The sequence below is a fragment of the Notechis scutatus genome, chromosome 11 (assembly GCF_049901735.1).
Source record: "Notechis scutatus isolate UNSWTSFEM ecotype Mainland chromosome 11, rNotScu1.2, whole genome shotgun sequence".
Lineage (NCBI taxonomy): Eukaryota > Metazoa > Chordata > Lepidosauria > Squamata > Elapidae > Notechis > Notechis scutatus.
Genome location: NC_142019.1, coordinates 19,548,666 through 19,576,121, shown reverse-complemented (window position 1 = coordinate 19,576,121; position 27,456 = coordinate 19,548,666). Strand labels below are relative to the sequence as shown.

Here is a 27,456-nt window from a genome sequence, read left to right as displayed (position 1 = left end):
TCACTCGTGTTCTTCCATCTTTATTTCACTTTCCAAAGAACCAGCTCATCCGTATCGCTCCCAGCACAGCAGAAGGTGCCCAATTCTGCCTTTGAAGGAGTGCAGAACAGAAAAAGAGCTGTTTTGCTGCCTTCCCAGTCTTTGACACACTTCCACCCTCTCACGCGGGGGGAAGCTGACCGCAGTAGGACTGCAAGAGCCCCATCCAGTCCTTGGCCAACAGCTGTAGCAGCCGCCAAGCTCACTTCCCTCTGGGAGCCCAAAGCAGCGCACAAAGGTCCCTGCTTCCAAGGGGGCAAGACAGTTTCCCTGCAGGAATCCTGGCGGGCCTCTTGGGCCTTCCAGGGTTTAACACCTTGGCGCGGGGGAGGGGGGGCTTGGCCTTTTCACAAAGCAGCCACCACCAGTTGGTACAACAGGCCAAGGGAGGTGGTCACAGACCACAAACAAGGATCAGGTAGTCAACCAAATCACAGGAGCCAAAGCCAAGCCCCCTGCTAGGGCAACTGCACCTGAGTTCCCAGGGAAGAGATCGACGGGAGGGAAATTGCTTCCCCTTCTTTAGGCCAGCCCAAACCTTTAGTAACAGGGCAACGGTTCAGCTAAGTACCAGCTAAGGTTTCAAGGGCAGCACAGGAACTCTTCCAAGGGCTTCACCCAAACGTGGTTCCAAGAGTCCTGGATCACGGCTCTTCCCTTCCCTGGAAGGCGGGATATTGAGCCTATGTGAAACGGACGGACGGGTCATGAAATGTTTTGCGGTGGAGAAAGGCCTTTTAAGGTGTGATGATTGGAGCCTGTCAAATCTCAGGAGACAAATCTTTTGAAACGGGCTCCTTTGATGAGCTGGCGGCAGCTTCGGTTGTTCTGGAGGGCCGCCCTGCAGGATGCTCCCTGGTGCTTTCCGAATATCCCCTATTGCCCACTCCCTTCCCCAAGACCACGTCTCTGGTTTTATAGACAAAGGAATCCACACGGGGGAGTCAGTTTCTGACATGAAAGGCTCCCCCGTTTTCCTCCCTAGCGCACAGTTCGTCCCAGGCTCAGGATGCTCCCCCAGAGGGTCTCCTATCACAGGTGACTTCCAGGAGGGTCTTTGGTACCACACAAGTTACCCTCCCAGCAAGGGTCCCTCCCACACAGGCCAAAGAAGCGGGAGCCAGGTGCCCACAGGCAAGTTGTCCCATTCTGTCCCCTCCTGGCAGTGCTTGTAAGGACGGACCGCTGGAGCTGAAGGGCGGCTGCACCTGGATTCTGCACCTGGAGGCCACCCGTAGGGGGCATGGCTGCCAACTGCCATGCAGGAACCCTGCCGCAGAGCTAAGCGTGCCTGGCCCCATTCCACGACCGAGTGGGGCTGCCCTTCTTCCTCTGCCCGAGTATGGTGGCACCAGAAGACTCTGCCCGGCTCCTTTCCAGCCCACAGAATGGCGCCTCTTGGGGAAGGTCACACCACCGAGTCCTGGATCTCGGAGCCAAGGCGAACCCGAGGGCGCTGGGCAGGACCCAACACCTCCACAAAGGTCTTGGCTATATGAAGTGGTCGCTGATCGGACTCCAGAAAAGCCACGCGTGGGCAGGCCAAGGACTCGTGCCCAGGCGTGCTCGCCACAAGACCCTCGCACAGAGCCTGGTAGCCCTTGTGGTCTGCCAGAGCACCAGGCACGTTCAAGCCCCCCAGGGGAGGCGCATTCTCAGCGGGCAGGGCCCCCCTCTCCCGCGAGGTCCGGGGATGAGACCAGCTGCACCGGCCTTCCTTGAGGCAGACCTTCAGGCTGACTTGGTGCTTGTGCAGCGTGAAAAGGACCAGCAGCGTCACAGCAGCGCTGAAGAGCACACACATCACCAGGAACTCGGCCCAGTAAGTCCTGCCCTCCAACAGCGTCGCGACGTTCTCTCCCGAGATGCTCCTGGAGGTGCTGAGGGTCTTCAGGGGGTCTTGGGCAGGCACCAGCTTGGCCCAGAGCCCTGGCTCCACGGTCACGCAGTAGCTCACCATCAACTGCCGGAAGCTGCCCTCATGAGACCAGCATTCGTAGTTCCCCTCCTCGGCTGGGCTCCCCACCAGCAGCACCTCTCCCGTGGGCAGCACCGGGAAGGTGGAGGCCAGAGCAGCCCCGTTGTGCACCCAGTGCCGGGAAGCCAGGTTGGACAGCAGTGGGCAGGGCAGCGGCATCACCCTGTTGGGCTGGAGCACCACCGGCTGGCACTGGGGTGGCTCTCCTGGGGCCGGGGGGGAGAGAGAGAGAGAAGGCCTGTCAGGTCCGGCTACGGCCTTCCCACCGGCTACCTTGGCTCCAGCCCAGGAGACACCGGTCCCTGCCCGATGCTCCTTGGCTTCGAAGCCAGGAGGTCCCCTCCTTCCCCCAACTTTCAAAGCCAAAGCCCGGCCAGGCCGACCCGTTACCTGCAGAATGGCCGAGTTCCACACCGCTGGTCCGGCACAGCTGGCTGGTCTCAGCCCCTTCGATGTCCTGGACCCAGGTCCTGGTGGGGGAAAGAGGGTGAGGAGCAGGAGGGGTACCCCGAGGACCATGGGCCCCTGTCAGTGCACCAGGTGGGGAAGAAGAGGAGCCGCAGCAAGGGACTCTGGGGGAAGGGAGGGGGCTGGTCCCCTTAGGCCGAGGGGCCGGGCAGCAGGGGCAGCAGGGGCCGGATCCAGGAAGCACTCACGCTGGCTGGAGCGTCCAAGGGCTGGGGAAGAGCAGCTGACAGGCCCCTCCACCCCAGGCACAGTAAGGGTCTCCGGCCAGGACACACTCTCCACAGCTGCGGTACAGGCTGCAGTTGGCCACAGGCACCTGAGCCAGGGCATCGTACGAGGCGGCGTAGACCAGGCCCTGCGGGGAGAACAGGAAAGGCTCCAGCAGGAGCACCACGGGGCATCCTTACCCAAGGACGCTGCAAGGGGCTGGGCCACCCTTCCTCTGCCCCCCCCCCCCAGGGCAGAGGCATTGCCCTGGCATCGGGAGACGCCTCTGCTGTGATTAGGCCGGGGGCGCTGGTCTTGTATCCAGCGGCTCTCGCGAACTGAGCAGGGACCCAGAAGGGCACCCCCCCCAAGCAGAGGAAGCGGCAGCAGCAGCCGCCGCCTGGCTGGCCCTGATCCAGAAGCCCCGATCCAAACACCTGGCCCCGAGGCCGGCCGGCTCCTCTCACATGAAGAACCGGGGCCAGGGGTCGCCCGGTCCCCCCTTGGCCTCGGCCCTTGCCTGGGTGGGGTCCAGCAGCAGCTCCAGCACCGGTTGGTCTGCAGGGAAGAGTCGCAGCTCCTCAATGATGCGGACTCCTCGCCTGGTGATCACCGCCTTATGCAGGCGGCCGTCATCTACAAGACCCAAGATGCCCAGTGAGGGTCCCATGGGCTGCCTCCAGGCCCCCCTTCCTCCCTCCCCACCAGGAGGCCCAGCCCGCCCTCCGAGCTCCGAGGAGGTGGGAAAGGCCCCCATTCAGGCTTGGCTCCAGCGTCAGCCCCTCGGCCGTCTTCCTTGGCTGCCCTGAGCCGCTGTGGCTTCAGGTTCCGCATCCGCCAACTCACCCGCTGCCCACAAAGCCCCCTCTCTGCTGACGCGGCCAGCCTGAAGCGGTGGCCATGCCAAGGCGGCAGCGGCGGCGGCAACAGAACAAGTGGGCCCACCTGTGCCCAGGAACAAGACGTCGTAGGTCTGCTGCAGACTCTGGACACGCTGCACACTGAGCTGCCGGTACCGGGAGCGGGGCTGCACCAGGAGGGCCTGGCTCCGCACGGCCCCGTTCATGAGGAAGTGGTCCTTGAGGTAGTTCAGGACCCGGTCCGGCATCTGCAGCGAAGAGCTGATCTTCATCTGGCGGGTCTTGCGGTTGATGCACTGGGGAGACCAGGAGGAGCACACTGGGGAGGCCTGGCTTGGGGGGCCTCCAGCACAGCCCTCCCCGCCCCAACTGCTCCGGGGAGAAGAGCAAGAGGTTCTGGAGTTCCTCCTGGGCCCCCTGCTCTGCGGGGCTGTTCCAACCCAGCGTCCCAACAGGGACTTTCTTGGGAAGGAGGTTCGCTTCCTGTCTCTCAGAAAGAAGCGGGGGAAGGCTAGAATTTGGGGACTGCTAAGTTTGGAAGTTTATCCCCCAAAAGCAAAAGGTAGGAGCAGCCCAGGAATGGACAAAGTTTGTAGTTCAACTCTTGTTTTTAAAAGATGCTTCTTAAGAGGTCTAGATGCTCGCAGAATTATTCTGCCAATCCCTGCAGGTGAAGACAAGCATCCGCACACCTGTGGCAAAAAAGCAGAGCCGCCCCAGCCGCTGGGAATTCCAGAGGGGGCTCACTTGCCCTTGAGAGCTGCCAGGGCGCCTGGCTGGCTTCCTGGAATGGGATGGCGGGGAGTAAAGTCCACCGCACCAGGAACCTGAACGGTGGGTGAAGGGAAGCTGCAGTTTCCTTGGCATTTCACGTGGCCCCGGGCCCCCTCCTGGAAGTTGCTTAGACCACGCTTGGAGTTTGGCCTAGACAATGAGCACCCCGAAATCAGAATCTCAGAACAACAGAGTTGGAAGGGACCTTGGAGGTCTTCTAGTCCAGCCCCCTGCTCAAATAGGAACCTCTATGCCATTCCAGACCTGTGGCTGGCCAAATCTCCTCCAAAGCTCCAGGGGCAGAGTGTCCACCCCTTCTGAAGGCAACGGCTCCACTGGTTAATGGAGAGAACGGTCAGAAATGTTCTCCTTAGATCTAGCTTAGATCAGAGATCCTTAGATCTCTCACGGATGTTTGGACTCAATAATGGAAGCGTATTTATAAGATTTTACTTATTCTGAAGTCTATCGCTTTGGCTTTTATGATCTCAAACAATCAAGTAGATTTGAGAATACGTAAAATCTTGTCCTGGAATCAAATGTTTGTTCATTCAAGCTGGCAGTCAAAGATTTCAATTCACTTTATGGTGCAGCTGTTAAGCACAACTGTCACATGACGGTGACTTGAAACTTCCTGCCGGTTTCCCTGCTGACTTTTGCTTGTGCGAAGCTGTCTGTGAAGGTGACAAATTGTGTAATGTAGTGACATGTGTGTGAAAGACCTTCAGAGACCGGAGAGGAGGCTCCCTAGGGAAGAGTCCCCTAAAAGAGGGGAGGGGGAGGCTCAGAGGAGACCCTCCCCAGATGTTTGCACTATAAAGGAGATGGCAGAGGAACCATCATTTCAGCTTTTCCAGACAGACAGGAAACACAGCCCGAGAAGCTAACTCGACTTAACTGTAGAGCTACACTACAGAATCCTGCAAGTCCCTCTGTCTCCCACACACCATTTTGTGTGACCTGGGACACCGCGGACCACTTAGCATCAGCTGCCAAGTGCCTGAAGAGCAACCACTTGTTGCTGCAACAGCCACAACTTCAAGGACCAGTCGTAAATTTTCTTTTACGGTGGTGTTGCCGGTGGTGTTGCCGTAACTTCCAGTGTTCACTGAAAAAGCAACTGGGAAGCACCAACTGGTGACTTGCCTGTCCACCTCTCCCCCCCCGCCTTCTATTCCCAGAGCAATCCGTGAGGTTCTGTTCAGGTGGGATGGTCTGCAGGAGGAGGTGAAGAGGGATGGGAAGCCACTTACTGCTCCAGGACGGGGCTCTGGCACAGGATGGACGTCGGTGTACCACTGCTGTGTCTCCCGGTTGACCTCTTTGTAGAGCCCGCCAAAGGCTTCCTTCACATCGGAGATGGAGAAGGCACACACGGCCGCTGCCCCGGGGCCTTTCCTATCCCTGGCAGAGAGGGGCAGCGTGGGCCGGGGTGCCCAGAGAACCCCCTCCCCACCCTTCGCCTTCGCCTTCGCCTGCGTGCCCCTCTGTGGGGGCTTTGGTGCCAGCCCCCCAAGACTCACCACTGAGAGGTAAAGACCCCGTAGAAGACCGTCTCTGGCCAGCCGTCGCCTGAGCTCAACACAAACATGTCCTGGAGCACGTTGAAGAGGAAGCCGTCCTCCGGGTGGGAACACAGCAGCTGAGCCTTCAGGAAGGTGGTCCACCGTCGCTGGAGCACACGCTCTCCCGCCCAGGTCACCCTGGGGGAGGGGGAAGCCAGGGGGAACAGGAACCGGGGAAGAGAAGCAGGACACACAGATCACCTCTGAAGGGCCCCTCAGCCACTGAGCTCTGCCTCTCCTGCCCAGGTGAGCCTGTGGGGCCCCTGGGAAACTCTGGCCCCCACGTGCAGGCCAGGGGGATGAGGAGACCATGGCAGCCGCCGGGACCGGCCCACGCCGAGGGCCAGGGCCACCCAGCCCAGACACCGGATCCTGAGGAAGCTTGGCGGAGGAAGGCAGGAGGGAGGTTGGGGCCTAGAGCCCCCTGCAGGCATCCATCACCCTGGGAGGGGATTGGAAGCGTCTCCGCATGGTCCTGGGATCACTCAGCAGACCGAGGGCTCCCCTCCTCTACCTGGTCCCGTCAGGAGAGGAAGGTGAACTGGGCACCACGCAGACCCTCCCAGCAGGTCCCCTTGGGGGTCTCTCTGCTCCTCCTCCAGGGCTGCACCCCCTGCCAACCTGAAGGTCCATCTGCTGACCACCCACTGACCTGGACAGAAATGCCCATTCTGGGGGAGCCCCGGAGCTGGCAACCTCCCCAATTGGGCTCCCAAAGGACTTCGGTCCTTCGGCTTCCCCAGGCGGCCTTTGGGAAAGCAAGGGGGTCTCCAGGCTGCCTTGCGGCACTGAGCGGGTTGCCAGCTGGCCCAGGACGCCACAGCCCCCCCCCCGGCACTGCGGAGGGCAAAAGGGGACAAGTGGCACAAGCGGATTCTGGCTCCCCCCACCCACCCACACGCCCCTCACCTTGCACACACGTGCAATGCGGGACACCACCGTGTCTTCAAAGAAGTCAAACTCCTTGCCGGTTTCACTGAAGAAGAAGTAGATCTTGCCATCGTCTTCCTCCTCCGGGCTGCTGCTCTCCTGCAGGAAGGCTGAGCCCACAAAGAACGGCTCTGCCCAAGAGGAGGAGGAGGAGGACGGGTTGGACTCGCCCCTCTTTTTCTGCCCTTCCCTCAAGGGCCCCAGACGAAGCTGCTACTCCTGCTGCCCCAGAGGGCTTCAGCCAGCCGGTGCTGGGGGGCCCCTTCCGAGCAGTGCCAATGCCAGTCTCTGGGCCCGTACTCCGTTGGCAGAAGTCGGTGGAGTGGCGGACCCTCCCCCTCCCTCCTCCCCTCCCCTCTTATTCCTTTGGGAAGGACCTTCCCCAGAGAGAACTCAGCTGCCTGAATGCTCCGTTTGGCCAAGTGGGACTAGACACACAAGGAATTTGTCTCTGGCGCTCCGGTGTACATGCAAAACAACAGAATAATGATAATCGTATCAATAAGAAGGGGGATCAAAGGTCATAAATGCTACTACTACTACTACAGCCATCCTACCCGGGTAGGTAAATACACCCAGGCATTAGACAGAAGGAGGGGTTCAGCACGAGGGGGGAAAAAGCTGCCTCTGTGAGCCTGGTTGTTTGGGCCGGCAACCGCAGCGTCCCGAGGGGAGGAGTTGAAGGAGTTGAAGTCCAGGATGGGGGTGGGGGGCTAGGACGTTTCCTCCGCCTCTTCCTGGCTTACGGGGTGCACAGGTCCTCCATGGAAGGCAGGCTGGTTGCCATTATTCTTTCTCCATTGGGCTTTGTCCCTGACCTGCTTGGTTGCTGTACCCAAACCCGTCAGTTACAGAAGCCCGGATGGCAGAAACTCTTCTCAGCAGCTCTTTGGGCAGCTTCCTGGGCCGATGCAGGAAGGACATCCTTTGCTCTGCCCTTTTTATGATGGTTCTAATGTTAGGCGTCCATTTCAAATCCTGAGAGATTCTAGAGGCCAAAACTGTGAAGGATTCTACTGCCGATCCTACGCTGTTGAACACAGGAACAGGGGGCAAAACAGGTAGAGGCTCCCCCTAAAACCCTCTCTCATCTCGACAGTTTGAAGCCTGTTCAGCTCCAGAGGGCCAGTTGCTCAACCTTCCCTCTCTAGGCAGACTCAGCACCATCTCAAGTGAGACCAAGGACTGTTGTGTCACCTGCCAACTTCACTCCTTTGACAGAGAGGTCCCTAGAGATGCCGTCATCGACCCAGAGAGGGAATAGTGGAGAGAGCGCAAGCCGGTGGTCTGGGTGCTTGATGTGGTTTTCCCTATAGCTCCACCTGTTGCTTCCTATCTCTCAAAAGGCAGACAGTCCACCTGGAAATACGAACAGGCACAGCGAGCGGAATCAGTTTAGAGCGAAGCATGTCTGAAAGAAGGACGGTGGCCCTGAATGGCTAAGATCTGAGCCTGGTCCCTGGGGATCCAAGACGTTGCAGGCTTCTTGGAAATGTCTCAACTGAAGAACTTCCAGCAGGTTTGTTCCTAATATGCACAAGCAGGTTCTGCAAAGTGGCACCTTTGGCATTAGCTACCTGGCCAAAACAACCCATGAACATATGTGGGAAGGTGAGACCCACATCGCCCCAGGTGAATTCAAAACTGCTATAATTATATGTTTTAATCTGGCTTCTTTTTAATTTCATGTTTATACTTCATGTTTTAGGTACAATTTCCTGACAGGGTACTAAGGGCAGCTTAACAAATAGATGAAGCAATATAACAATGTTGTAAACATATGACTACAATCAAATGAAGGGCAATCAGCAGTAACATGAATCCAGCACTTGCCCAAGAAACCTTCGTGGACTGCCCAGGTTGGCCTGGGACTCCAACTAGTGAACAGTCCTAGGTTGCCCTGGTGGTGACTGGTCCACACCTGGCCAAGGCACCTGGCCAAGAGCTGCAGAGACCCCAGCATCCAACACCAGAGCCCAAAGTTACTGAAAGGCAAGGACCCCCAAGTCCACCCAAAGAGCCCTCGGCTCCGCTCCGTGCTTGTCCAACCCTGAGTGGCAGGGCTGCTATCTGTCATCAAATGTGAATTCCTCCCCCCTCCTCCCGCCAGGTGCCACCATCATCGCCCTCCTCCTCCTCCTCCTCCTCCTCCTCCCGTCCACTCATCACATACCCTGCAACCAGTTGAGGGAACTTTCTGTCTTGATGGGCGGGCGGCTGCCAAGGCTGCGGAAGATGGTGGGCTCGTTGCCCTGAAACTTGCTTACGGTGCCCGTATACAGTTCGCCATCTGAGAGAAAGCAGCCGCTTTAGGGCCAAGGGAAGCTTTCTGCCTGCTCCACCTAGACCTCCCCCCCCGCACAATATTGTCCGTGGCCCGTGAGCCCAGGGGGGATCCTCCTTCCTTGCAGCCCCTCTCCTTCCACCCAAAGGTGCCCAGGGTGGGCTCTTTGAGACCCCCAAAGCTTCTTACCAACCATGATGGCTGTAGATCTGTACTCCGGGTCGAAGGGGCAGCGTCCCTTCCCATCCTCCAGCAAGAGCTGCCCCGAAGGGTCTCGCTGCAGCTGGAAGCCCGGCAGGCTCTGCAAGGGAGAGGGCAATGACTGGTGAGCCCCCCATAGGAAAGGGCAGAACCACCAGCCCCCACCAGCCGGGCGGTCAACTCTGCACAGCCCCCTTTTCAATCCGTCCTCTCTCCTGCAAGGCCCAGCACTGCAAACGGGTCTTCCAGGCAGTTTCTGTTTTGGGGAGGGCCCTGGATGCGAATTCTAGCAGGGAGCCCACATGAGGAGGTTGCAGAGCCAGGCAGACCCGGCAGTTGTGCCCGCCCACCCCACAGCGGGGGGCGCTGTCCAGAAGGCGGCTTCAGGCTGGGTCTTGCCCCCATTTTGCAAGAAGGGGGCTCGATCCGGCACAAGGCTGTTGTCAGGCACAGAAACTCACACCGGTTCTGCCTGTCACACAGGAATCTCCCCAGCCTGGCAGCCTCTCAAGGGAACAGCTGAGATGAGGCTCCAAGCAATTCAGGGTTCAGAGTTGCTTTGGGTCCTTTGGCAGTTGCACGCCGTGACTCCAGACTAGGCCTGTACTTGATCCCCCTTCCCTGCCAGGCTGGGGGGTTCCCAACAGCTGTGCAAACCTTCACCAGGGGCTCCCTTCAGCCTGGGGCTAAAACAGGCCTCATTCTGAAGATGATTATCATAAGCTAAAGACATGCAACATCTGGAGGGGGCAGTCAGAACTCTGAGTTTGTTCATGCATGATAGGCCGGACAAGCGTAGTAAGGAAGCTGCTCTGGTCTGAATCAAGTTAGCCTCATTATTCTGCTCCACAAAACATTCAACCAGCGGTGGCCTCAGGCTATGCCTTGCTAAGCCACAGGAGAAGAACCAGGAGGGCTGGGTGGAGGGAGGGGAGGTTGGGATGTTCCTCACAATGTAGGTGCAGGTGGGGCTGAAGGCGCTGGTCCCGCAGGTGTACAGGTGGGTCTCGTTCAGCTGCAGCAGGACCTTGATGTAGTTGTGGCAGTCGCTCTGCAGAGGGAGGGAAGACGGCGGCACTCAGGACCAGCCGGCCGCAGGCAGCTCCTGCTTGGTTTGGGCTGCCCCGGGAGGGGGAGGCAACGCTCCGGTGGGCCCCGGACTCCCAGCGGAACTGAGCCCTGCCCTTCTCGCCAGAGTTGATCCCCCCAACTGGCATGACCCACCTGAGGGTCCTTGCCCTTGAAGATGCACTGCTGCTTCTTTTCGTCCTCGGCGTGCCAGGTGAGCTGCAGGAAGGAAAGCAGGCTGCCGTCACTCACCTGGCCTCTCCAGGAGGGCCGCTGCTCTCCGGTCCTTTTCCTGCAGCACTTCTGGCTGCTTCCTTGAGCTACCGGCTCACCGGTGCTCCCTTCAAACCTCACCAAGCAACGCCAGTCGCGGGCAAATTGGCATGCTCAATTCCAGGCCCAGACATGAAGAAGGAAGCAGCCCTGAGGCCAGCCACCAACCCAATCTTTCCTTGTTTATTCAGGCTGGAGGTGAAAGCACAACCAGACCCTTCCCGTCACCTCAGCTTTTCAAATACGGTGGCCGCGTAAGGAGATGGCAGACAAGGGAAGCCACCCAGCTGAAGGCTGGGACGGAAGAGCGTTCTCACCTCGACCAGTGCGGCATGGCTGCTCCTTCCAGCGTGAGGATCCAAGCTTGGCTGACTGCCTTAGAGGCTGCTGGTTAGGAACATCACCCAGGACCCTTTCTGGCTACCCCTCTGAAGCAGGGAAGGAGACCCAGAGACCAGGGCACCTGGACTGACCTGCTGGTGCTGGGGCCCGGGAGAGAAGGCCCTGGTGTTCAGAGCAAGAAGCATCTCGCGGGCACCAACGTACAAGATCCGGCCATCTGGGCTCAGCATCATTGTGGTGTAGTTGGCGACTCCAGGCACCTGAAAGTTGTTCCACAGCCGCCTCCGGGGAGAATCTAGGGTTGCAAAAATGGGAGGCAGGAGGAGAGATGACCGTGAGTGGATGCTGTGCCCCAGGCAGCCTCCTGGGCATCTAGCCTGCCACCAGTGACAGAGGCTACAGGACCACGTGCCTGTTTCCAACTGACAGCGGGTAGCATTGTTTCCATTGCAATTTACGTCTATTTGACATTCAAGAAGCTACTGCGCAAATCGAGCATCACATTCAGAGGTGAGCAAGCTCTGTGCCACATGCTGCCCTCCCCATAAACCTCAGCATCGCTCACTTTTGTTATGTCCCAAGTTTTTTCTCCCCAAATTAGAGGCCTCTTGCCTTGCCGATGTCTGTATGCCTCCCAACGGGTGGACTATCAGCAACCAGAGATGACATGTCACATGGTCTCCGCAGCAAATGCCCTGGTTTGCCCCCGAGCATGCTTGGGGCACAACTGGCTATGCCTGTGGCCTCTTGACCAGGCTGTGCCAAGGCTTGCCCAGCCTCTCCTCACTGTCAGCAGGCAAAGCTGCTGCCTGTGGCACATGCAGCGGAGGCTACCAATGGATCCGGGCCTTCTCTGCCTTCCCCCGAAGGGTTTCATGGAAGCCTTGCCAGCGCCAAGGCAGGATGGGTCAGACTCTTTGGGTGCCTCTGTTGGCAGCCACAGCAAAGGAAAGATGCCATTGGGAATATAAGGAGAGCTCAACGATAGCAACACATATGCCAAAGGGTGAAAGAAGTGCATTAATGTCATTTAAAAAAATATATTGCATGGCTGTGACATTAAGAGACAGGAGAATTGAATGTGAATTGAAATTCTCTGATCAAATACTTGGCTTAAATGTGTCAATTACATGTATGTGCGGCAAAGAATGGAATGCAAGTCTAAAAGCACAATTGATTTGATAGTTCGTGATGAAAATTTGAGAGAATGAGCGATGGACACAAGGGTGATGAGAAAGCATAAGTCACGCATGAAAATAATTAGAAGTTAATCTTCCAAAGGAACGAAAGGAAGAGGGTGGGAAGCTGCTTGGACCGTAGGAAAAAAAAATCGAAGAACTACAGCCATATTATCACAGCAACTTAATTTCATGATACCTTACAGTCTCTAGCATTTCATAATTCCACAAAACTCACTTTTGAGTTACTTGGACTTCAGTAAAGCATTTCACAAGGTAGACCACAGTCTATTGCTACTATAAGATAGAACAATGTGTGTTATACAGCATCACCACCAGATGGATTTGCAACTGGCTGACCAAGTGCATTCAATGGACCTGCATCTTCATGGAGAGAAGCATGCATTGGGGTGCCTCAAGGTTCTGTCTTAGGCCCAGTACTTTTCAACATTGTCATAAAAGATCTAGATGAGGGAATAGAATAGGAACGCATCACATTTGCAGATGACACCAACCTGGGGTGAATTGTTAAGACTTTGGATGATAGACTCAAGATTCAAGACTCTGATGGACTTGAGCATTGAGCTCTATCCAACAAGATGCACTTCAGGGGTGAGAAACATTCCTGCACTTAGGCAGGAAATACCAGATGCACAGGCATGGGATAGGCACTCCCTGGTTCAACTAAGTGTCCCCATGTGCTACTGCTAAAGTATGAGCCAGCGGTGTGCTGCAGCTGCCAAAAAAGCCAATGCAGTCCTAGGATAGTATCAAGGTCATGGGAAGTGACAGTATGGCTGTAGACTTGCACTAATAAGGCCACACTTGGAATATTGCATCTGGTTGTGGTCACCACTATACAAAAGACGCCGCGGCCCTAGAAAGAGTGCAGAGAAGAGCAACAAAGAAGACGAGAGGTCTGGAGGCTAAAATCTAGGATTAAAGGGACGAGGTATTTTTAAGCTTCATGAAGAGAAGCCTGAGAAGAGACATGATTCCCATCTTCCAATACTTGAAGGGCTGCCACAGCTCGCCTCCCAGAGTGGTGGGTACCTCATTACTGGATATTTTTTAAAAATGGGCAACCATTTGTTCAAGATGGGATGACGACTCCCGCCTTGGAAGATTTCCGAGGTTCCTGCCAGCCCTAATATTCTATGAAGTTGTGCCTGGGAAACCATTTGACAGAACTATAATCTTAGGCCATGAGAGGTGACAATAAGCAGAATTTAAGAGATGCTTTGTACATTTGCTGATTTATAGACAGTGAATAAACTAGAAGGAGAGAGTGTTTTGCATGATTATGAACTTGGTGGGTGGTGCTGGACGCAGTAAGAAGAGCAGGATATGATGGAAGTAGAACACCAGTGAGAATGGGATGCTTCAACATTGAGAAGGCTCCAAGACAAGGAGGCACGACGTCCCTGTAGTTTTTTACTGGTGGATCAAGTACAAGGAATCCTTATGGTGACCACAGAGATGTATTGGCTGTTACTTTCACATGCAAAGGAGGCCGTGTTGTTGGCTAAGAAACCAAATGAGCTGCAGCAAATATTACTCGATAATATCAAGCGAGAAGGAAGATGAATAATAGTGCATCTTTGTGGTTGAGAGCTGACACCGCCATGAGGGCACACATCAATCAATCCAACAGAAAACCAATTGGCTCCTGGAGAAACAGCCACTCTGCCTTGCTGGGGTTTTTCTTTCACCCCGTTTCGTCCTATCCAATCCTCTCAGCCACCGGATGCCAGGTTAGGCCGCCTACAGCTCCTGCCTGGCCCACAGTAGAAGCGCATTATTGGACGTTATCTGCACATTCGTGATACCCCCACCCCCACCCCGAACCAAGGATGGCCTCTCCCAACAGCTCCATAGATGCCACGAGAGAGACCACTGAGCCCAGTGGCCTCCTCCCACATCAGCCTGGCCACAGACAAACACTCCTTTCCACCACAGTCATATCAACTGGAACCCAGAAGCATTGCCAGAGTCCCCAAACCTTTTGGTCAATGGCTGCTGAGAGACCTAAAAGGAACGAGACGGCTGCCCTTTCTCCATTCAGGATCTCTTGGAGATAATCCACAAGCGCAAATAGCTACTGCTGTTCATATCTAAGCCTGGATTCTGACTGCATTGGATCTAGATAGCCCATTTCCCCCCTTAATCCTTGACAAAAACTATCATCAAAAAGGGAAGACTGGGGACAGGGTGAAAGTTTCTTAGTTACTTATTTTACCAAACTTCTAGACTGCTCCAATCACGAACGCCTCTAACTCCGGTTAGAAACAACAGAATACAAAGCAAACAAAAAACAAATCCATAAAACACACAGCTAAGATGCAGGAATAAAACCTAATCAACCCATGCACGTTTTAAAAGAAAGCCTGTTTAAATAGCCAGCCTTTGTAGACTTCCCGACCCCCAAAGGGGAGAGGTCAAGGTCTGCACAGGTGCCAACCCAAAGGAGGAGAGAGCCAGAGGAGACAACTCACATTTCACAAATGGCAACACCTGTGTGAAAGAATGCAGAGATCACCCACCCTACTTGACGGCGTCAGTTAAGCAGAAGGTGGTCCACAAATACTGAGGCCCTGACCCTTTAAACAGCGAGGAGTGTAGTGGCTCATGTGGTTACAACGCTGGGGTGAAAATCTGCAAGCCGGTGTTTGAAACCCGGGTGCTACTGTGTGATGGGATGAGCTCCCGACCTTCACTCCAGCTCCTGCCCATCTTGCACTTTGAAGGTGTGCAAAGCAGGCAGGCAATGGTAATTATAGGTGGATAGATACCGCTTCAATGGGCACAATTAACGCAGGCACTAAATGAGCCTCCAACCGGGCATCCCCTGGGCAACAGTGATGTCAACCAGCAAATCCTTTCGACCCAGAAGTGCCTCGGTGCTTGAAATAGCAGCAACAAGCAACACTCTGAAACGCACCCAGGAGTGCCTGCTAACCAGCAATGTGAGGTGGGTGCAACAAGCAGCACCAGGAGACTAGCTGCATTTTGCACTAGTCTGTAGCTTCTGAATGACCTTCAAGGGCAGCCTTCCACGTTTAGCACATTGCAACAGCTCAGCTGAAGAAGTCAAGGACACACAAGCCATGATGAGCATTCTGCTGTCCTCCATCTACCTGGTTCCAGGAGGAAGTTATCAGATACACCACCAGATGTTGGGTCAAGTCCCTCAGGGGCACAGCTGCTACATCAGCCGGAGCTGCAAGCCTGAGATCCCATTTATGAACCCGTTTGATAAGGGGCAGAATGTGGTTTCGTAAACTTTTTCCTCTCAGGACCCCCTCTCACTTTTAAAAATGATGGAGGACACCCCCCCTCAACAGCTTTGGTTTGGATGATGTTCGTACCTGGTGAGACCAAGAAAAAGGTGGTGGCTCCTTCCCTAGGGAAGACCCCCCCCAGAGGCAAGATTGGCCCCCTCTTGCTACTTTTCCAAAAGGCCCCAAAGACACAGGGAACCCCAGGCTGACATGGAGCCAGGCAGGGGGCTAGTCAGGTTGGGTTTATTGCTGCCAGGCAGCGGGGATGCTGGTGTTTTGTGTGTTCCACCTTTTTATGGGGTTTTTATGCCGGAAGCTGCCCAGAATCACCGTGTGTGTGTTGGACGGCCCATCCCGCTGGGACTGAGTCCCAACCTGTCTCAACCGAGTTTCTCCGTTTGAAGGAGAAGCAGCAAAACGTTTCAAGCAAACAAAAAAGAAAACAAATGTGACTCAGCTTCCAGACGGCGGAGAACCTTCCTCGCCCTGGCGCTTCGTCTTCCTCAGGGAAACAAGGAGCCCCCCGATGGGCACTTCAGGGGCCCCTTGGCCTACGGCACCGATGGCCTTCCCAATCCCAGCCTTGTCCATTTCATCAGGGCCCATGAGCTAAAGGAGTCCCACCACGTCTCCTCGCAAAGCGAATTGATTTTGTTCCGCTAAATTGGAGTCAAGATCTGAGCAAACATGAGCAATGTCACCGTCACACCCTTCCTTCTTCCAGGCTGAAACCGAGTGGCTGTGTAACAGCCTGAGATGCTGTGAGGGTGGTGCAGCCTTCCAGCCCTTCCCTCCACTGGGGAAGCCCAAAGGTGCGGCTGCACCCGTGTCTGGCCTTGCCCGGCACGCCTCTTCTCCCCCCAACCCCTCCCAAGGCCCCCTCCTCCTCCTCCTCCTCCTCTTCTTCTGCTGGTGCCCTCAAGAGAGGCTGCTGAAGGGCAAAGTCGCCCAACAGCCTCGGCAAGGGCTGTGCCAGGATCAGCTGCCCTCCGGCTGAAAAAACAGCCCTGCCCAGCTGGAACCCTCGGGCATCCCAGGCAGACCCCCGAATTGCTGCCCTTCCACAGGCTGGCTGGGAAGAGAGCTGACTCCCACAAAGGGGAGGCCCAGCAAAGGCTGTGGGTGCAAGCTAATTCTAACTGCCCCCTTTTCTCCCTATTTCACGCTGTAACTCCCCCCATTCCTGACCGCTTTTCTGTCCTCCGAATCCCCTGCATCTCCGGTAGGGAGCCACACACCCTCAATGGGCGTGTTTCATCTTCCTATCAAGGGATGCATCTTCCGGTAGGGCTTCTGGTGAGGAAGGAAGCAGCAGCTCGGATCCTTGGGATCCTCGGACAAGAGAAGCCAGAGGGAAGGAGAGAGAGCGCAAACGCAGCACCGCAGCAACTAAAAAGGACAAAGAGGGCAACGGAAGACGCTCCGGCCTTCGCGGACAGACCACACGGGACCCCCGGGTCTTGTGGAGGGAGGGAGACAAAAACGGACCCCCGTGGGAAGGCGGCTGGGCTGCCAGGGAGCCTGTGGAGGGCCAGGAAGGGGGGCACTGAAGCAAGCACTCAGGGCGGACCCCAAGGATGCCGCACCCCCCCCAACAAGGCCTCCTGCCTCTTTTGGGAGTGGGGGTTGCAGAGCAGCTGCCTCAGAAGGCCCCCAAGGCGGCTCCCAGCTGAGGCCTGAGGAAGAGGAATGGTGACCCAGGAGGGGACGGGGTCCCCTTCATGCCAGGCTCCGAGGGCGACCGGAGAGCAATTCATGGGGGTCCCTGAATTGGACTTTAGCCCTCGGGACTCTTCCCCGTCCCCCTGTCCCCTCCGCTCTGAGGCCCTTAAACTCCCCCACACACACACACACCAAACATGATATGTGGTGGAGAAACCAGACGCAGGTCCGGGCACCCAAGTTTCACTATTTATTTAGATTTAATTTAATTCTTATTATTCATTATGTGTTTTGGGTTATTGATCTCCCGGGGGACAGGGAGCCTTATGAAATTACTTCATAGGCACCATAACGCAGGGACAATCTGGGCAGTAACCCAGAGAGAGAGATTATTCTGTCAGGGAAACAGAAAATCAATAGCTTAAATCAAGTAAAGCACCTTCCAAAAATCTGCCCGGATGATGGATTAGAAAAGCTAATTAGAAACCCAAAACTCTGTCAGGAGTCCTTTTTCCCCTCCAGAAGCCATTTCCTCTGTAAATTATAGTGTTGGAAGGGACCACAAGGATCATCTAGTCCCATGTTGGCGAACCTGTGGCATGCAGAGCCATTTGTGTGGGCAGGCGAGCCCCAGGCAAACTTACCTCACTGCGCATGCGTGCGCCTCCCAGCTGATTTTCGGCCCATTTGAGGCCTTTTCCGGCCTCCCAGAGGCTCCTCGAGGGAAGCCTCTGCAGCCTTTGGAGGCCGAAAAACAGGCCCGTTTCATTACTTCCTGTATTTCCGGAAATACTGGAAGTGATGAAAGGGGCCCAGGGCAGGTAAGGCGGGGGAGGGGATCCACGCGCAGGCAGCGTGGGGGCCTGTGCGCATTGCCTTCCGGGTGCTGGCACGCAAGCATGCAATTTTCGGCACAGGAGCCCCAAAAGGTTAGCCACCACTGATCTAGTCCAACCCCCTGCAAAGTGCAGAAAAACCTTTTAGACTTCCGGGAACGGCGAACCTGCAACTTCCACAGGTAAACTCTTCTCAGCAATGGAGGCACTTTTCCCTTACATGAGATCTGGGCAGCTGTAACCTGTGCCCAAGGTTTCTGGGGCTACTTTCTGTGACCACGGATGGTGGCTCCTGACCTTCTTCCCTGGAGCTTCCGCTTGTCTCCCTGGACACAACTGTCAGGCCTGCCTGCACCTTCTTTCTGCCCTTCGCTTTCGGGGGCGCAGAGAGAGGAATCCCGCAGCAGCCTTGCGCGCACTAATGCCCCTGAGAAGGGCTGCATGGGGTTCGGGGCAGCTGCTTCTGCCCCCCAGCCCTTTGGTCGTGCACAGGGTCCCTTTTCTCCCCTCCTGCCCCCCTGCCCATGTGTGCCAGGAGCAACAGGAGGAAAAGGCCGTCCTTGCTCATCAGGCAAAGCCCAGCATTCTTTGGACCCCCAACCCCGAAGGGCAGCACCCCTGGCTCCTGTAAGAAGCAGCTGTCCATACGAAGTACCCCAGCAAAGCTTGGGAATATTCTGGAGTTATTAGACAAAAGGAAAGAAGGGCTGGACAGAGGACCCCAAATTCTGTGGGCAGCTGAGCTAAAAATGATTTAAGATGAAGTAACACCAGATTTTATTTTAAAAGACACTCCTTCTATTCCCTCATGCTGAGCCAAAGGCAGCCCTTGGCCCAGAGCTCTTGCTCGCCCCACTGCAGGACCCTGTGGGCGGAGTATGGGTGAGCTTCGGGCAGGGCCTGCACGGCCTGCTGCCCACCTCCTCCTCTGGGACAGCCTTGGACCGGCCGAGCCAGCCCAGCTGCCCAGCAGCAGCAGCTCAGGGGCTGGGCTGGCTTGGCAGCCGGGCCTCTAATGCCCTTCAGAGCTGGACCCACCCACTGCCGGACGGTGGCTCTGCTCCAGGGGGAGGAGCCTCACGGCCACCTGGCCAGGAGTGGGGGAGGAACATCGCTCCCTGGCGTTCAAAACCACGAAGGGCGGGGGAGGGGCGGACTCCTCCAGCAACAGGGTGGCGTTGAAGCGAGGCTTCGGCACCGCCCGGCCTGGAAGGGGAAGCCTGCCCACTGACCTTGGCAGACCTGCTCTGCACCAATCCGGCTCAGCGCTGGGACCTGTTGCAGCAAGCCTACGCTTGGCGACAGGCCTGGATGGGCTCCAGCTTGCTCTGCTGCTCCAGGGAGGGGGCCCTCCCAGCCTGGGTGGCAAAACCCAGGCAAATCGGGCAGCTTTGTGCATGCCAAAGGACGGTGGCACAGCCCCAGCCCGGAAGCGCCGTGCAGCCGGCTGGATTCCCACAGCACAGAAACGGATCCCTCTCCCAGCTTCCTGCAGGGGCCTCATCCATGAGGATTTAATCTCTCACAGGGGCTGAGAAGGCAAACGGTGGCCTTCACAGCCCCCAGGAGAAACTGGGAGCTTCTGCCCGGCGGCCACACCAGGCTCAACCAGGAGGTCAAGATTTGCACCAGGAGCCAAGACCAAAAAAACACCTGCAACCAGATTCCAGAAGCTCCTCTCCCCGCAAAATAGCAGCACTGGATGTTTAGATCCAGATGATGACCACAAAACGTCCAACCACACCTGTGTTTCGTGAGAGTAACTGGGGCCGTTTAGCCAAAGGTCCCTCCACAAGGAAAGGCAGCTGAATCCCCTGACCACCGATCTTCCACCCATCTACTCTTCTGACTTAGAAAGTCGCTCACAGGCACCTTAGGGTCGCACTGCTACAGACCAAGGAAGGGAGGAGCGTTCCACAGGCCGAAAAATAAGACCTGGAACTCATCACCTGCCCTTCCAACGAGTCCAAGGCAGCTTTGAGCTAAGCATTAAACAGGCGCGAAGCGGCTGAAGCACCAGAGGCTGGCCGGGGAAGCTGGAAGCAGCAAGGGGGCTTCTGGGGCTCTGCCAGGGAGGGAAGGGTCAGGATTAGGAACAAGGAAACCGAGGCAGGAAGGGTGGGGGGGGGTGGGGGTGTTGACAGGGCAGCTGTGACCCTCCACAATGGTTTCTCATGGGAAATTAATTGCCCACGCTTGGGTGAAAGGGAACAAGACATCCTTTAACAGCAAGAAGTGCTCCATTTAGGTATCTGTAGACACAAGGTGGGATATTCATTGAAAACAAACAATAAGTATGAGGAGATCTTGGGGTCACTGACAATAAGGTGCGCCTGAATCAATAGTGCAAGGCAGCTGTGAGAAGGGGACTTAAAGAAAACAAAGTAAGCCCTAAACGTGTATTTAAAACTTCTTGTGCCCAGGATTGAAGGAAACTCACCCAAAGCTGTAAAATATGTCAATCCAAAGGTTTCTAACCGCTGGAAAGAAGTTAACAAGCAATCTCCATAAAACCTATGATTTTATGATTACAGGGACCACAGTGAATAGCAGGACCTACAAAAAACATCCAAGTGTTTCGATAGATCCCCAACTGGAGATGAGTTGCAAGGGGATCCAGTCTACAAGCCGGCACAATCCCAGGCGGCTTCAACGGAAGTAGAGCATTAAGATGAAGATCCTCTCTATTCTGGGTTGGTCTGGCCACACCCAGAAGGGCAAGCGCTGCATTTCAGCATGACTAAAATGCTGTGGCATGATTGAGGGCTACAATAAGAAGGAACAGACTCTTGTAGCTAGCTTTCAGAAGTTCCGCAGGTGCCTGCAAAAGAGGGAGGTGTCCAGAACACAGAAGACGGGCAGACACAGGGCAAGACCGGGCGGGGGTCCTACCTACAAAGGAAGCATCAGAGCATCTTTCCAGGAGGATCTACCGCTGCACGGGGGATCAGCTGCCTTGGGAGCGGTGGGCTCTCCTTCACTAGAGGCGTTTAAAAAGCAGGCAGGTGAGCATCAGCCAGGATGCCGCAGTATGGGATAGCTGTCCTGGGCAAGGGGCTGGACTAGGCAGCCTCTAGAGAGAGAAACCAGGAGGATGGAGCAAATATTCAGCCTCCATTATTGGCAAGAGTTCGTCACTATCTCAGGGGTCTTCAAACTTGGCCCCTTTAAGACTTGTGGACTTCAACTCCCAGGATTCCTCCTCCAGTCACGTTAGCTCAGGAATTCTGGGAATTGAAGTCCACAAGTTTGAAGACCCTTGCTCTATCTGATAGCCCAGAACTAGAGTTCATATCTTCCTGTGGAATCGGTTTCCTGGTGCTGACATTAAGGTTCCTTCCAACCTTAAGACTACAGTTGCACCCATGGCGAGAGGGAGAGTCCTCCTGTTAACAACAAGCCAGTCTCGGCATTGACCGTGCAACTCATGAAAGTGCAGAGGAGCAGCGAACGTCTTCCCTGAGAGAACTATCGCGTCTGAACTCTCCTTGGATCCTGCAAATGGTCTGTGGTGTGACGTGGGCAAGCGCTCACTTGAAGCGGCACTCCAAGAAAGACGAGGGAGCCTCTTTCACTCCCACTGGCCGCACCCTCTCTCGCATCCTGGAGGGCAACAAGCGTCAACACCAGCCTGCCATTCCAGAACAGGCAGCCCGCCCTCCCGCCAAGTCCTGGGGCCCCGTCCCCTCCCAACCACCAGCGGGTCCGAAACCCGCCCAAGAGGAGAACACCTGGCTCGGGTGCCCTCAGTGGCCTGCTGGCTCAGGGGGTGCCTCCAAGTAAACACCTCCCAGCCTGCTCTTCTGGATCCGGGGCAGAGAGTCCCAGGGCACAAGACACGGAGACCCGGGCAAGGCAGAAGCAACTATGCCGACACGTTAACCGCGGCTTGGCCTTGGCCCGGAGCCTTCTGGGAAAACGGAAAGCCCAGCCTTCTTCGGCTCGACTCTGCGCTTTCTGGGAGGAACTGACTGCTTGAAATCCGGAGTTGCCCGGGAATAAGACGATATCCACCGATGTGCTGAAAAGGATTTCATGTCAGTTCCTCAGAGAAGGGAAACCTGGCAACTTGATACGCTCTTTTTGCAGGGAATAAAAGTTGTATTGTAGCTCAGCTATTTTTCTCAAATCGCCCGCCTCTTTTGTCCTGCTTCCCGCAACCCCCTCGGGGACCGCGCCGCCCTCGGTTCCCGCGCTCGGCCCCCTCACAGCGAGACAAAGCCCTTCTCCCGCCCGGCCCTCTCGCCCGGGGACGGGCTGGCCTGGGGCCCCGAGCCGTTCCTGCCCAGCCGGGCTGGGTGCCCAGGCGAGCCCGGCAGAGGCCTCCGCCGTTTCTCAGCCCTGCCCGGAAGCGGCCCGAGCCCCCTTCCCGCCATCACCGGGCAGAGGACCGCGTGGTCCGGGAGGAGGGCCGGATGCACCCGGGGGGGCGCCATTGGGCCGATCCAGGCTCCTTAACACGCGTGTTGAGGCGGCGCCGTCTGGAACCCGGGACCTGCAGGTTCCGCTCCCGGAGATTTCGCCGCTCTTGCGGGGGGTCCCCAAAGCCCGGAGGAGCGGAGAAGGCCGGGCCGCCGAGGCGAGCCCCGTTGCCAGAGCCCGGCCTGCAAGCGCGCAAGGGCGCCGAGCCCGCCCGGCCCTCGCCCGCTCCTTCCTTCGCGCCCCGGCTCGGTGGAGGCCGCGACTCCGCCCCGCGCCCACCCGCCGCCCGGACGCGGCTCGCCTACCGTGGCCGAGGCTCAGGCGGGGCACCGCCTCCCGGGGGCGCCCGAGGGCAGCAGCAGCAGCAGCGAGCCCAGCAGCGGCAGCAGCGGCCCCATGGCGCGGGGGTCCGGCAAGCGGCGCGGTCGGCCGCGGCGAGTGCGGGCCGCGGGCGTCGTCGGCGTCGTGCAACCCAGCTCGCGCTGCTCCAGCTGGCCGGGGCGGGCGTGGCGGCGCCTCCGCCTTCGGGGCGTGGCGGGCAGGCCCGTACCTGAGCAGGAGCCGCGCCCGCCCGGCCCTGGGGAGGGCGGAGCTGGGCACCTGGCGCACCTGCCCGCCTCCGAGGGGCTCCGCCGTGGCGGCCGCTGGCCGGGAAAGACGTCCGGGGGAGACCCCTCGTCGCGGGCGCGCTTGGCCCTCGAGATCCGCTAGTCGCTCCCCGTCAGCCGCGCGCAGAACCCGGGTGTTGGAGGAGGCGAAAGTGAGCCTGCGGCGGGCAGAGTTGGGCCCCTTCCTACGGTTTCGGAGCTCCTTCTGCCGTGGTCTCGTTTTGGGGCCCGGAGCGAGTCGCCAAAGGGGGGGTCGACCAGGCGTTGTGCGGTGGCGCGCTGCCTAAATACGCCGCCGGAGGCGCTGTTGGCAACCCCGCCAGGAGCCCGCTGTAAGGCCCGGCCTCTCCGCAAGGAAGCGGAACTCCTGAAACCCTTTAAAAAGGAACTTTTATTGAGAGAAAGTGACAGCAAGGAAGGCAAGGCAGGGCCTGAGGTTCCCGCTCTTCCAACTTGACAGCTTTGAGGCTTGTGGACTTCAACTCCCAGAATTCCTGAGCTAACAGGACTGGAGGAGGAATTCTGGGAGTTGAAGTCCACAAGCCGTAAAGCTGTCAAGTTGGAAGAGCCCTGGATTAAGGGTTGCCTAAAACTATGTCCAGTCCAAGGGAGAGAGTAAAGAAGGGTTAGGTTACCCACGTTAGACAGAACTGTGGGAATTAAGTGTTCCCTTCTGTTGGCAGAAGGGAAAAACCCTCTCCCTGGGTCTGTTTTTGGTGCAAGGCTCCATGGCAGCATCTGGAGGGGAAGGAGTCGAAACAGGCCATGTCAGGAGGTGAGGGCCCTGCGGATGATCTTCTCAGCCCCCCTGACCCACACAGTGCACAGGCCGTCTATGAAAGGGGGGCTTCCACAGAGGGCAGCTGCCTCCCTGCCCACTTGACTGGCTCCTACGTGGTGGGGGTGGGCTACAACCCACCCACTAGAGGCTGTGGAGACGGAGCTGCTTTGAGGAACGGGGCCGACCAAGCCCCTCGTAGAACCCTGCCAGCTGCCAGCCGTGGCCAGCGGGAAGGATGGCGTAAGTCTCTCCCCTGTGCTCCAGAGACGGACGGACTCCCTGCAGGCACCCTCCCGCCGTTTCCATAGCAACGAGTTCCCAGCAATAGCCATGGCAACTGGAGCCTGGGAGAATGGCCCTGGAGCCCGAGGGGTCAGCCACCAAGCAGTGGAATTGGGGGGCAGAAGGGTGCCTTTGGCAACAAAGGAAGGACCCTCGCCCACCCTCTCTACTTGGGTGGACTGTCTTTTCTCCTCTGGAGCCCCTCCCTCAGGCCACCTGGAAGGAAGAGTCCAGCCGAGCACCTTCTGGGCCCCCTCCTGGCTGATCTCCTCAGCCGTGACCCAGTGGGGGTCCTGCTCTGCTCTCTCTGCACCCCCCCCCAGGCCCTGTAAAGAGTAGCATGGGACCACAGCCCAGGTCCAGGGGGGGCCATCTGTGGGGGAGCCCTGGTTGCTGGAGCTGGCTGGCAACCGCCCCTGAGAACCCCCCAGCCCACTCCCCTGGGTGCAGGTGGCAGGCAGCCTCTCTGGCTGGCCATTGGTTGGGCAGACCTGATTGACCCGTCCCCTTAGAGCAGGATCTGCCCCTCTGCACTCAAGGGGTGAAGAGACCCCCAGGGGTTGGGATGGCCCCGTTCTTCCAGGCTCTTCAATCCCATAATAATACAAAGCATTTCATAATTCAAGGCCGTTCACTTTGTCACCTTCTTCTGAATCAATAAGTGTTGATAATTGGACAGGGAATTTCTCCCAAACCATAATAAACATTTAAGATAATATTAGAATGTTAAGATAGCATCGGAAGCTTTTAAATGAACCTGAATTTTTAATTCACATTTTCCCAAACGCCATCACACTGCTAAACAAATAATTCCCTCCACACTATCCAACTATTTACAAAGTCTGCACTACTATTACTATTAATCTTCTCATTGCTCCTTACCACCCGCCCCCTCCCACTTGTGACTGTATGACTGTAACCTTGCCGCTTGTATCCTTATGATTTATACTGAGTGTTTCCTAGTATGATTTGATTGCCTATGTGTTTCCTATGACTATCATTAAGTGTTGTACCTGATGATTCTTGACTCTTGACGAATGTATCTTTTCCTTTATGTACACTGAGAGCATTTGCACCAAGACAAATTCCTTGTGTGTCTAATCACACTTGGCCAATATAGAATTCCATTCCATTCCATTCCATTCCATCCTCCACTCCATTCCACTCCACTCCACTCCACTCCACTCCACTCCATTCCATTCCATTCCATTCCATTCCATTCCATTCTATTCTATTCTATTCCATTCCATTCTATTCTATTCTATTCTATTCTATTCTATTCTATTCTATTCTAAGCATCAGTGAAGTGGGACTATGGGAATCAGAGGACCACGTCCAAGAATTAGGGAGGGCCTCCCAGATGTTTGACAGGCAAAAGAGCCTCTCCTCTGGACCAGACCCAGGAGCGCTTCTTACACAGAGGTTGCTCAATCAAGTCCTGTTTTTAAAGCTTCCAGTGTAGGCGGTCAGTATCTTGAATTAAGTCAGGAAAGCCAGAGTGGATCCTTTACAGGGAGTCCTCAACTTACAACAGTTAATTTAGTGACCATTCAGTGACAATGGCACGGAAAAAAGTGACCATTACGACTGTTTTTTCACACAACCATTGCAGCCTCCTCAGGGTCACGTGATCAAAACTCAGGTGCTTGGCCACTCATTCAGGTGACGGTGGCAGTGACCTTCCGACAAGCAGAGTCAATGGGGAAGCCAGGTCCATTTAGCAGCTTATGGACTGCAGGGATCCACTTAACCACTGTGACAAGAAAGGTCATAAAACCGGGCAAGGATAATCCAACCCCCAGCACCGTGACTTTGTCTCATGTAGATGTCCAGCAGCTTTGCCATGAACGGGTATTTACTGCACAATCCCTTGGGCACAATAAGGCAGGATGAGAAGGGATGGGTCATTGCAACAGCATCATCACCACCACCAGATCTTGACCCGACTTGAAGATCCCCAAAGAGATCCTGGTTGGCATAGAAACAGTGACACGATCCAAAAGGCTCAAGACGGCACCCTCCGGTCTGTAAGGGGTCCGTTTGTTCTCCTGGGCCTGTCATGCAAGCCCCCCGAAAGCCAGCCCAATAAGGGCCCGCATTAACGTTTCTGAGCGTAGCCAGGGATTGGGTGAGTAGGTAGCCAGAGAGCTTGTGCTACCAAGCTCAGGCTAGCAAGGTGGGTTGTAAGCAACGGCTGGCAGGAAGAAAGGACAGAGGGCCAGAGTGGCTGCCCTTGGCCCTGTGAGCCTCCCAAGGCAGGGCTTGAGAGATTGTTTGGACAAGCTATCTCTTCCCAAACTGCTTTTCTGTGCCAGATTAGTTAATGAGTCCTGCTATCTGAAAATGGCATGATCCTGACCGATTGCCCCAAAGGCTTCCTTTGGTGTTCCAAGCCAGGGGAGCAGGTAAGCCAATACCTGGCGCCAAGGCATTATTCCTTTCTCCGCATTCTCCCCATTGTGGGTTTGCTTGCTGTCTTGCCCTCCAACGGTTGTAAACACAAACATTGTTTTCGCCTTGCTATTACAGCATCAAGGTGATTAGGTGAGGGCTACAAGGGGTGGGGGAGCAAGGAAGGGGCCATAGGATTTACCCCTTTTCCCAAACTTTCTCATGAGTCAAATTCCAGAAAATGAACCTTCTCTGCTGCTGTTCGGGCTCACCTGGCTGATTGGCGTTGCATCCTCCTGACATGTAAATATTTAGGGGCAATTTCTTAATAAACTTTCTGGAAAGATTTATTGAAATCCTTGTCTTGCTTGATATTCTCCTTTGGTGATCATCCTGCATCTTCTAAATTAAGTGTTGACATGCAGATTAGTGGAAGCAAACCCTAGGAACCCAAGTCTGGAGTCGGGCCCCCAAGGAGGGACACCGGCCTGTGGGCTGCTTTGGAGACGGATGGGACCCGGCCAGGCGTCTGCTGCTGCTCCTCCAAGAGACGCTCTGGTTGCCCTTGCCCGGATCTTCAGTGACCGATGTGCTCTTGGGTCAGGGCTCTGCCAGAATCCAGCTCCTTATTGTCTGCCTGGGGTCTCCTCTGCTCAGGCTCCTTGGCTCACTCTGAGGATTCAGGGGAGGCTCTAACAGGCATCCGAAGCGCCCACCTGGTCCCTTTGGGTAGGCCAAGCCAATGAAGAGACCCCAAGGGAATACTTTCGTGGCAAAGGTATAGCAGCAGAAACTTGAACGCTCCCCGAGTGCACCCACCCCACCTCCTGCCTCTCTGGGATTCTACTGGCATTTGGAGAAGTCAATGAGTGGGAAATGGCAGAAAGATATTTGGGCAGATTGGTTGCCAGAGGGAGAAGATATTAATTGGGAGCAGATGTAGGAGAGACTGGCTGAGCCAGGGGGAGAGTCAAGCAGGGAATTAGTCTGGAATCCCTATGTGGGCATAAGTGGGAAACTGACTCT

General features: G+C 56.2%; 1 protein-coding gene across 1 annotated transcript; it reads right to left on the bottom strand.

The window, feature by feature from the left end:
* Positions 1 to 6: 6 nt before the first annotated feature.
* On the bottom strand, positions 7 to 26,546 carry SEMA4B (semaphorin 4B). The gene is given in 16 exon segments (XM_026684672.2): positions 7 to 2,223; positions 2,408 to 2,487; positions 2,674 to 2,840; positions 3,213 to 3,328; positions 3,638 to 3,848; positions 5,580 to 5,730; positions 5,850 to 6,016; positions 6,018 to 6,029; positions 6,801 to 6,952; positions 8,995 to 9,111; positions 9,295 to 9,406; positions 10,259 to 10,357; positions 10,531 to 10,593; positions 11,121 to 11,284; positions 22,674 to 23,259; positions 26,457 to 26,546. Coding segments are annotated over 16 exon segments (3,063 nt in total). The 3' UTR covers positions 7 to 1,447.
* Positions 26,547 to 27,456: the final 910 nt, after the last annotated feature.